The 10,889-nt window shown below is 32.1% G+C and overlaps 1 protein-coding gene across 1 annotated transcript; it reads left to right on the top strand.

Annotated features, from left to right (window-relative positions):
• The first annotated feature begins 6,132 nt into the window (after positions 1-6,132).
• Positions 6,133-6,561, top strand: LOC130712617 (uncharacterized). Its single transcript, XM_057562442.1, has one exon. The coding sequence runs from the start codon at positions 6,133-6,135 to the stop codon at positions 6,559-6,561; it is 429 nt and encodes a 142-aa protein (XP_057418425.1).
• Positions 6,562-10,889: the final 4,328 nt, after the last annotated feature.

The raw sequence follows: 10,889 nt of genomic DNA, 5'->3' as shown, positions 1-10,889 counted from the left end.
AAAAGAAAAGCCCTGATCTGGCTCCGTTTGGTCAAACTAACGGCACTTAACAGAAGGGCTTGGAACGCACGTTTTTTAAACGTTGGGGTGCCTGACCGCTACGTTTAAACACGGGGGCCCCCGATCGCTCATTAATTAAAGATCAGGGGCCCAAAGTGGAATTAAGCCTTATTATTATTATTATTTGGGAATATATTAAAAAATTAACTTAAGCTATAACTTTCAAACTCACTTTTTTTAAAAAAAGTTTGGGATATATCAATTAATACTCTAAAAATAAATAATAAATAAATTAAGATAAAATCAAGAAATAAACCACCTAAATCCTAATCAAATATAAAATTTAAAAATGTATTTTTTTTACTCTAAAAATAAATCAAAAATAAATTAAGATAAAATCAAGAAATATACAATATAAATCCTAATCAAATCTAAAATTTTAAAATGTATTTTTTTTATGAGAATTAATCTGAGAATGACACGTGTTATTTTTTTTCCCAATTGGTGAATATTCTGCACCATAGAAGATTTTCTTTTCCTCAATCCTTTTGCTTTTGATTAAGAAGAGAAAAGCAGGAATCCTTGAAGCATATGACATCTTACAATTAGTTGAAGAACAAAATCAATTCATGAAGATGATTGAAACAGAAACCCAAAATGAAGTCTTGAAAAATAAAATACCCTCCTTCACCAATTTGAAAGGACTGTGGTGAAAGAATTGTATTTAGTGTATTTGTGAATCTTTGGGTGGAACCCTTGTGAAACAATAAATCAAAGGCACATTTCAGTCAAGAGAAACAAAAAATGGTGTATTGCTCCATATGTGCGCACCCCAACAAATTATCTATATATGTGAGAAAAAAACAAAATAATTCTCTCACCCAAAATAATTGTGGTTACTTCACCAATAAACTTATACTAACAATCAATTTAAATTGAACTTAAGGAAATACATAGAGCAAAGTAAGATAAGTCACCCAATTGGCATACTAAAACATGAGTATATGCAAAACTAATGAGTTTGAGGAAAACATGAACCAACCTTAAGAATGGGCTAAACATACTCATGAAGATTAAATGTGAGCTCTTCATATGCTTTCATCAATTTGACTGACATGTGCATCATTAAAAAAAAATAGTAAGTTGTGCATCATTCACATACAGTGCAAATAGTATGCTTATACACACAGCTCAAACATGAAGAATAAAAACGGGCAAAATTTGAGAAATGAATATAAATTCAGGCTATCCTAAGTTTCGTAAATTTCTATAAATTATACCAAAATCTGGTTTAGAATGGTTTCACACGCATGGATTTCTACAAACTATACTAAAATCTGGTTTAAAAAAATACAAAAGCGGAAGAAGAACAATAGAAAAAACATTACATCAGAATCAAAACATTACGTCTTCAACAATGATTCGTCAAAGGGTCTATGCAAAAATTTGTAAACTTTTGGATCAAAACACACAAAATATGTGAAATTTAAGAATCCAGGATTGAATTACGAACAAAGGATAAACTGAAATGGCACAAGCCATCAATCACAACATGATAAACTCTTCTTCACGTAACATCATCTTACGGCATACCTCTGTCCTGATCGCGACATGTGGCAGAGGTAGAAATAGCAGCTATCAAATCTCTGCGTGTCCATGGTAGCTTTGTGGACCCTCAGCACCAAATCAACTCCATTTTCTTAGAATTAGCATTAAATAAATAATAAGATAAATTAAGATAAAATCAAGAAATAAACAACCTAAATCCTAATCAAATCTAAACTTTAAAAAGATACTAAATAAAGATAGATAAAAACTACCAAAATCTAGCAAATCACAATAAAAAACTCATAAAATCCTGAATTAAATAAAAATATGAAAATTCAATAAAAATACCATAAAAATTCATTTATACTCTAAAAGTAACTCGAAAATAAAATAAAATATTTCATGAAATTAAAATTAAAAATAAACAATAAATAAGGATAGTAAAAAACTATCAAAATCTAGCAAATCACAATAAAAACTCATAAAATCCTGCATTAATTAAAAATCTGAAAATTAAAGAAAAATTAATTATTATACTCTATAAATAAATGTAAAATAAAATAAAATATTTCCTGGAAGTAAAATTAAATAAATAATAAGATAAAATTAAGAAATAAACAACCTAAATCCTAATCAAATCTAAAATTTAAAAAGGTACTAAATAAAGATAGATAAAAACTACCAAGTCTAGCAAATCACAATAAAAACTCATAAAATCCTGAATTAATTAAAAATCAAAAAATTTAAGAAAAATTAATTAATATACTCTAAAAGTAAATCTAAAATAAAATAAAGTATTTCCTGGATTTAAAATAAAATAAATAATAAGATAAATTAAAATAAAATTAAGAAATAAACAACCTTAATCCCAATCAAATCTAATATTAAAAAATGTATTAAATAAAGATACATAAAAACTAACAAAATCTAGCAAATCACAATAAAAACTCATAAAATCCCGAATTAATAAAAAATTCGAAAATTCAATAAAAATTAATCAATATATTCTAAAAATAAATTTAAAATATATTAAAAGACCAAATCTTATCTTTTAAAATAATATCAATCAATTATTTTAGAATCTATAAAACTAAAACATATATCAATTGAAAATTATATCTTCTAAAATAATATCAATTAATTAGGTTAGAATATATAAAATTAAAACATATATCAATTGAAAATTATATCCTCTAACAAATTGACACGTGGAATAATTTTTATGAGAATTAATCTGGTGCTGACACGTCACTAAGAATTAATTTGGTGCTGACACATCACTATGGAAGTTCTTCTTTTCTAATATATATTGATTGATATTGATATTGATACTACTTTATAAATTGATTAAAAAACTATACGGTTATCCAATTACTTTTGACATAAAACATTATATTTATATATTGGCACAAACTGTAAACAGGATATACATTGAAACAATGAAACAATTTAATCCCTGAAATATGAAATATCCTAATTTGAACCAATAGAAATTAGGAAGACAATTTAATTATTCCAAAAATAAACACAATCTGATCAAATATCATGGCTCGTGACATCATAATTAAGCTTAATCCTTCCTTTTTGAAATTTAAAAACCTAAGTAGAGCCAAACACACTTTAAAAAATTACGAGACTTTATAGACATAGAATTACGAGACTTTGCATCAAAGACCCACAACACTTAGAAAATATGTTCTCTTTCACACTTTAGAAACCTAGCTGCCTTTTTGACATGGATAATGCGGCAAGTGCATCAGTCAAGACACGAAAAAGAAAAAGACATAATTCACAATAAGGTAGGGCATAAAAGTTGATGAAGTTTGGTAATGTGGCATGTTCTACATTGCAGGTATGATGTGTCTTACAATCTCACTCTCCTTATGAGATATCAAGCTCATATTAATGTGGAGTATTGTAACAAGTCAAATGCTATAAAGTAGTTGTTCAAATATATCAACAAAGGCGTAGACCGAGCAACGCTTTAAATTTCAAATAAGGACAACGATGCTCAAGCAAAGAGCCAGTGGACGAAGTAAAACAATATTATGATTGTCGTTATCTTTCTCCATATGAGGCAGCTTGGAGAACATTTGACTTTACCATACACAAACGATGGTTGTCGGTGCAAAACTAATTTTTCATCTTCCAAATGAATATTTGGTATATTATAATGATGATGAAGACGTTGAAGATGTTCTTGAAAAGAGTGGTACAAAATTCATAATGTTTATGACTTGATTTGCAACTAATGCGAAATACCGGGGTGGGCGGAATCTAACACATGTTGAATTTTCTAGTAGATTTGTTTATCATAAAAAAGATAGATTCTGAAAACCAAGAATTGGCAGACTACAATATATCCCTCAAGGCATCGTAGAGTTATATTACATGAGAATCCTACTAAATATGCAAAAGGGTTGTACATCATATAGAAGTACCAGAATGGTGAAGGGAATAACATATGATACTTTTAAGGAAGCATTCGATCAATTGAGGTTGCTAACATATGTCAAAGAATATATAGATGCAATTAAAGAAGTATTTAATTTAGCTTCCAGAGAAGAAATGAGGAAACTCTTTGTAAGAATGTTAATGATGAATTCAATATCAAAACCTAATGATGTTTGGGACGCAAGATGACTTCTCTTATCAAAAGGCATTCTACACCATAGAAGAAAAACATTTCATGATGTAAGATCAAGTTTTGATCGAGTAGTACAACTCTATGTTTTGATGATTACAAGTTAACATTTTAGTATGAACAATTGTGGTACTCTAACGTGTTTTCTGAGTGTGCTCTTAACAGGCTCTGACCTTAACACAATCTCACACAAATCAGAAGCACTGTGCTTAAAGAGTGACCCAAGCAACGCTTTCACAATCTCTATGTTCAATCTGAACAGTAGAAAAGCTTCAGAAGATCTGAAGTCATTCAAGCTCTGATATGGACTCAACTCACTTTAAGTTATGAAGATCCAGACGTTCTGACAACCCAGACACACGGAAGGTTCAGATGTTCTGATGGTGTAGAAGACTCTGAAGATCCAGAAGCTGAAAAGTGAAGACTCTGAAGTCCAGAAGCAAAATGGCTCTGAAGACTAAGTACTTCTCATCTGAGTTCAGAATTAGAAGATACAACGGTCAGAGGATCCATGCTTCCCTCTGACTCTGATCAACAAGCTTCACAAGTTCCAACATGAAACATTCCTCTGATCAGAAGTATACTAGGTTAAAGGTCAAGTCGCTATCCAAAGTACAAAACCAAATGTACTATCCTGACGACCTAACCTAACATTCTCAACCACAGCAAAAGCTGGAAATTCCAGATCTGCCCTCCAACGGTAGCATTCTCATGCAATGTTCAAACCCTAATCCTTGGAGTATATATAGAGGCTGAAGATTGAAAGATGCGGTTGGAAGAATCTCATACGCGCAAGCTATACTCAAATCTTCTAAGCATTCTTTCTTCATTGAATTCATTGTGTTTACTACAAGCTTTTAAGAAGCAATTTCCTTGTAAACAATATTTCCTAAACAGTTGTTTAGTTTACCTTTAGGAGATCAAGGTTGATCGGATCCTAGAGAAGACTAAGAGAGTGAATCTTAGTGTGAGCTAAGTCAGTGTATTGGTAGTCACTTGTAGGTTTCAAGTGCAGTTGTAACAATTCTCTGATTAGTGGATTGCCTTCATTCTAAGAAGGAAGAAATCACCTTCACGGGTGGACTGGACTAGCTTGAGTGATTCATCAAGTGAACCAGGATAAAATCCTTGTGTGTTTTCCTAATCTCTTATCTTAAGCACTTTACTTGTGTCTCGAAAGATTTGCTAAAATCTTAAGGTGAAAGTTTTATTCTGAAAACGCTATTCAAAACCCCCCTTTCTACCGTTTTTCATACCTTCACATGATCCAGGTATGTTGGTTTTCAAGTTATATTATTAAGATTTAAAATAGTGCTATTATAATATAATTATTGCTTGGATTTAATTATGCAAAGTGTGTAAACAACATTAGTTATATTCGATACAGTAAAAAATCATTAGTTAATCTTCCTTCTCGACTGCAGGACTACCAATCGCAGATGCTGATTTGAAAATTTTATGTATCATTGAATTTGAGAAGTTGCTCCAAAGAAATGGTAGGTCATTAAATGATTACTCATCTTTGCCATCTCCAGAATATGATGAAATCTTTCAATTTGACAATAGATTTATTGTCGATGAACAAAGATCCATTAAAGGAACAATATGAAGAGTCGATTAGTATGCTTACACCCGAGCAAAAGTCTGTATACGAGAAGACTTTTGTTTGGAACACTTTATTCGCGTCACTTAGATCCGGAGGACTAATTGTGCTTAATGTTACTTCCAGTGGCATATCATCATTACTCTTGCCTTGAGGCAGACCAACTCATTCTAAATTTTACATTCCATTGGATGCTACAGAGACCTCAACATGTAATATAAAACAGGGAAGTCTACGAGTAAAGTTTCTGCTTGAAACAAACCGTATTATATGGGATGAAGCTCCAATGTCGAAAAAGTTTTATTTCGAAGCTCTAGACGTTAGATTTCAAGATTTAATGAGGTTGAAAAATGAAGACAACGTACATAAACCTTTTAGAGGAAAAGTAGTAATACGTGGAGGTGATTTTAGACAAATAATTCCTGTAATAACTAGAGGAAGCAAACAGGAGGTTGTGGAAGCTACTGTAAACTCTTCATCATTGTGGAAGCATTACAAAGTTATGAAATTGTCTAACAACATGCAGATAACCGCATCTGAGACGACTGATGAAGCAAAAGAAATCAAAGGGATTCTTAAAATTGGAAATGGTGATCATCCTGATTTCGGAGCTGGAGAGTATGATGTTCAAATCCCGCCAGATCTGCTCATCCCAATTAGTCATGACCCATTAATGGAGTTGATTAAATATACATATCCTGACCTTCCGCGCAAAATGAAAGACCACAATTCTTTCAAGATAGAGCAATATTGGCCCCTACACTAGAGCCTGTTGAAATGATAAACACTTAAATGTTTGTCATGGTAGCTGCTCCAGAACATGAATATCTAAGCTTCGACTTTGCCTTGCGATCTGATAAGGATTCTGAAATTCGAGGTGAGTGATTTACCACATAATTTTTGAACGACACTAAAAGTTCAGGAATGTCTAACCACAAACTATTATTGAAAGTTGGTGCTCCAATCATGCTTTTAAGAAATATAGACCAAGTAGCCTATTTATGCAATGAAACCAGGTTTATTGTGAATGAACTTGGTGAACGTGTTATTGGTGCAATTGTTATCACGGGAACAAATGCTAATGACAAAGTCAACATTTCAAGAATGGACTTGGTTTCTTCTGATTCCAAATTTTAAATTAAATTCAGAAGAAGACAGTTTCCAATTGCAGTATGTTTTGCGATGACCATAAACAAAAGCCAAGGACAAACACTATCTCAGGTTGGATTCTTCCTTTCAAGACTCGTCTTCACTCATGGTCAGTTATATGTAGCTTTCTCTAGAGTACGCTCAAGAAAGAGTCTTAAACTTTGTGTAATGGATGAGTCGGGCAAACAACAGACCAGTAATGTAAATGTAGTGTTTAAGGAAGTTTTTGGAAATGTTTGATGTATAAAAACACAATTTCATTTACCCATTTTTCTCTTCATATATATATTACACGGTTGACTTATACACGATTGACTTATTTGTAATTTAATATGAAAACTAATTTTTTTATTAAAAAATTTCAATCTAAAATTCCGTGCAGCGCACGAGTTATTGAGCTATAATATATAAAGCTCATTCACCAAAGTGAGTCATATTGTGTTTTAAATGATACATGTATTTGTTTGATTGGCTCTTCCTTACTATTTTCCACATGTGCATTTTTCATTGGTTCAAATTTTCTAAGTTTTAGAAAAAATAGTCATTTAATATCTACTAATTTAAAAGGTTGGCAACTAATTCGGGTGTTTTGATTTGATATACAGTTCAAGATTTTATTTGATATACATATAACTATATTCATTAAATAAGTGAGAAAGTTTAGGGTGCCACTTAATGAGGTTCTATAAAAAATGTGTTATTACAATTTTTTATTGTTCTATAATTTTTATATTAGGATAAAAAAGAGGAAGAAAAAAAATATATACTCCCCAGATGTGCAAATATGCAATTAATATAAAAAGATAAGGTTTTCCCAGGATAATTTTAGTTTCAGACGAGACCTACCTTAGAAGTTTTTTTTTTTTTATATTTGAGTCCAGGTTTACATGATGTTAACCATTAAAAAAAAAGAAAAGAAAAAAAAAAGCAGATTTTAAACCAGGGATGCATTGAATATTATAATTTTTTTTTATGGGAAATGCAAATTTCATTAAATAACAACTGAGAATACATCTGCTAAAAGTGCAGCTTGAATTTGGGTAGGGAAATCATCCCACCAACATTTATTTGGATACTCCGCTGCAATCGATGCTAAAATATGGGCTACTGTGTTAGCTTTGTTAGAAAAAACAAAGGGAGAAAGCTGCGCCGTGGAAGAACCACTGCCTTGAAAGCAAAAATTCCGGCGGACCTCCGGTGCAATCCAGTGTCGGGTTTGCTCCCCAAGGTTAACACAGCTGCACGTTAGGTATTGTGCACTCAGAACCCAAACGTACTGGAGACTCTACAACCAATGCTCAGAATTTTTAGATGGAAAAAACCAGTGTTCAATTCCCAAACAAGGTGACCCCTTATATAAAATATATGGCCATATCGAAAACTGACCAAGATTCAACGAAACCTTTTTTAATTCAAAGGTAATAAAATCAATTTAAAGAGTCATAAACTAATGAACGTTGAAATCACAAGAGAATGAAAACGTTAGTATCAGAGGAAACAACCGTAAGAAAGGGCATTGAAACCAATTGAATGTAATGAATGTGAGGCAACAAATATAGACTTAAATGTGATAACCGAAAAGAAAAAATTCAAACACAATTACTTGTGCCATTACTCCTTCAATCCCCCACTAATGGCAATCAAGTGATTAAAATAAAATTCTGAGCAAAGAAAGTTAATTTTTTGTGCTTAAGTGTTAATGTCCAGAGGATTGAATTAACACGTAGTGAAGTGAGGCGACAAATTTTGTCAAAAGAGTGAACGAATCTTGAACTTGTTTGACTTGGTTGGAACCCCCACTACACACACTATAACTTTAAAAATGTAGAGACGCCGCGATAGAATATTAAAGCCATTTTCCGAACCTTGGGATACATGTGAGTTTTTAGAAAGATTGCCCAAGTCTTTCATAGATAGCGGCTTTTACCATCTCACTCACATATTTATTCACATAAAATTTTAAATGCGTCTCATAAGCATTTAAGTGCGTCTCACAACGCACTTTCATACATGTCTACTGTGAATAAATGCGTCTCATGAGCATTTAAGTGCGTCTCTCAAAGCACTTTCACACATGTCACTTGTGAATAAACTTCATTTTAATAATTTTTATTTGAAAGTAGATTAAGTGCGTCTCAAAAGCACTTTATCGTAGATACATCAAGTGCGTCTCAGTAGCACCACCACAAATGGCTATGTATCTCTTTCAAAAATAGCATTACCTCGTGTCATAGGGATGAGAATGTAATGCATACACAAGAGTAATCATATGGCTTGGTTTGACCAACAAATTGGGTGTCCACCATACTTTCTTCTTTCTCAAGGCTTAAGCCCCATCCCCCTCGACGTATCTAAAATCATCTTCTTTGTTAATCCTTTAGTGAGAGGATCAGCAAGATTTCTTTCACTTCTTACATACTCAAGTGAAATCACACCATTCTTAATCAACTGTCTTACAATACTGTGTCTAACACGTAAGTGTCTTTTCTTTCCATTGTAAGCATTGTTGTTAGCAACTCCAATTGCTGCTTGTGAATAACAGTGAAGAGGTACTGTAGGTATAGGTCTCCCCCACAGTGGTATGTCATCTAACAGGCTTCTCAGCCATTCTACTTCTTAACCTGCTAACTCAAGAGTAATAAATTCAGATTCCATTGTAGATCGTGCTATACATGTTTGTTTTGCAGATTTCCATGAAATAGCCCCTCCACCTAAAGTGAACACATATCCACTTGTGGAGCTTATCTCATCATTATCTGAAACCCAATTGGCATCACAATATCCTTCTAACACTGAAGGAAATTTAGTGAAATTTAAACTCCAATGCATAGTAACTCTTAAATACTTTAAAAGGCGATGCAATGCATTCCAATGTTCACTACTTGGATTATGAGTATAGCGGCTCAATCTGCTCACTGCATATGCAATATCGGGTCTGGTATAATTCATCAAAAACATGACACTACCAACAATTTTTGCATATTCAGATTGAGACACACTCACATTATAATTCTTTTTCAAGCACACACTAGCATCATATGGAGTTTTAGCAGGCATTACATCAAAGTTGTTGAACTTTTTTTAATAATTTCTCAATATAATGTGATTGATTCAAAGAAAAACCATTTTCTGTTTTCTTTATTTTTATCCCCAGAATCACATCAGCTTCCCCTAAATCTTTGGTTTCAAATTTGGAACATAAAAACATTTTAGTTTTATTTATCACTTCCAAACTTGTTCCAAAAATCAACATATCATCCACATATAAACATATAATAACACAATTATGTTCAAACAGCTTTGTGTATACGCAAGTATCAGAAGAATTCACAACAAATCCATATTCTATCAAAGCACTATTAAACTTCTCATACCATTGTTTAGGTGCTTGTTTTAAGCCATGCAAGGATTTTTTTAACTTGCAAACTTTGTGTTCTTGACCAGAAATAACACAACCTTCTGGTTGCTTCATATATATTTCTTCATTTAAATCTCCATTCAAAAAAGCTATTTTTACATCCATTTGATGTATGAATAAGTTATTTATCGCAGCTAAAGCAATCAAAGCTCCAACAGTGGAGATTTTAGTAACTGGTGAAAAGTGTCAAAGAAATCAACACCATGTTTTTGAGTAAAACCTTTAATTACCAGTCTTGCTTTGAATCTCTCAATAGATCCATCAGGTCTAACCTTCTTTTTGAAAATCCACTTACTGCCTATTGGTTTGCAACCTGCAGGAAGATCAACAAGCTCCCAAGTATGATTACTCATTATAGAATCTATTTCACTTTTAATGGCCTCCTTCCAAAAAGAAGAATCAATAGATTTTATTGCATCATCATATGTTTTTGGATCTTCTTCTAAAATATATGACAATATCAATTCTTCAGACAATACATCAACATCTTTAATTTCAGTTAGGAACGCAGTTATAAAATCTGGTCC

This window comes from Lotus japonicus, chromosome 4, assembly GCF_012489685.1.
Source record: "Lotus japonicus ecotype B-129 chromosome 4, LjGifu_v1.2".
NCBI classification, from domain to species: Eukaryota; Viridiplantae; Streptophyta; class Magnoliopsida; order Fabales; family Fabaceae; genus Lotus; species Lotus japonicus.
The sequence above is the reverse complement of the archived record's forward strand: the minus strand, read 5'-3'. Positions and strand labels throughout refer to the sequence as shown.

Coding starts and splice junctions, on each gene's coding strand:
- LOC130712617 (XM_057562442.1), top strand. CDS start 6,133: ATGAGGTTGAAAAATGAAGACAACGTACATAAACCTTTTAGAGGAAAA.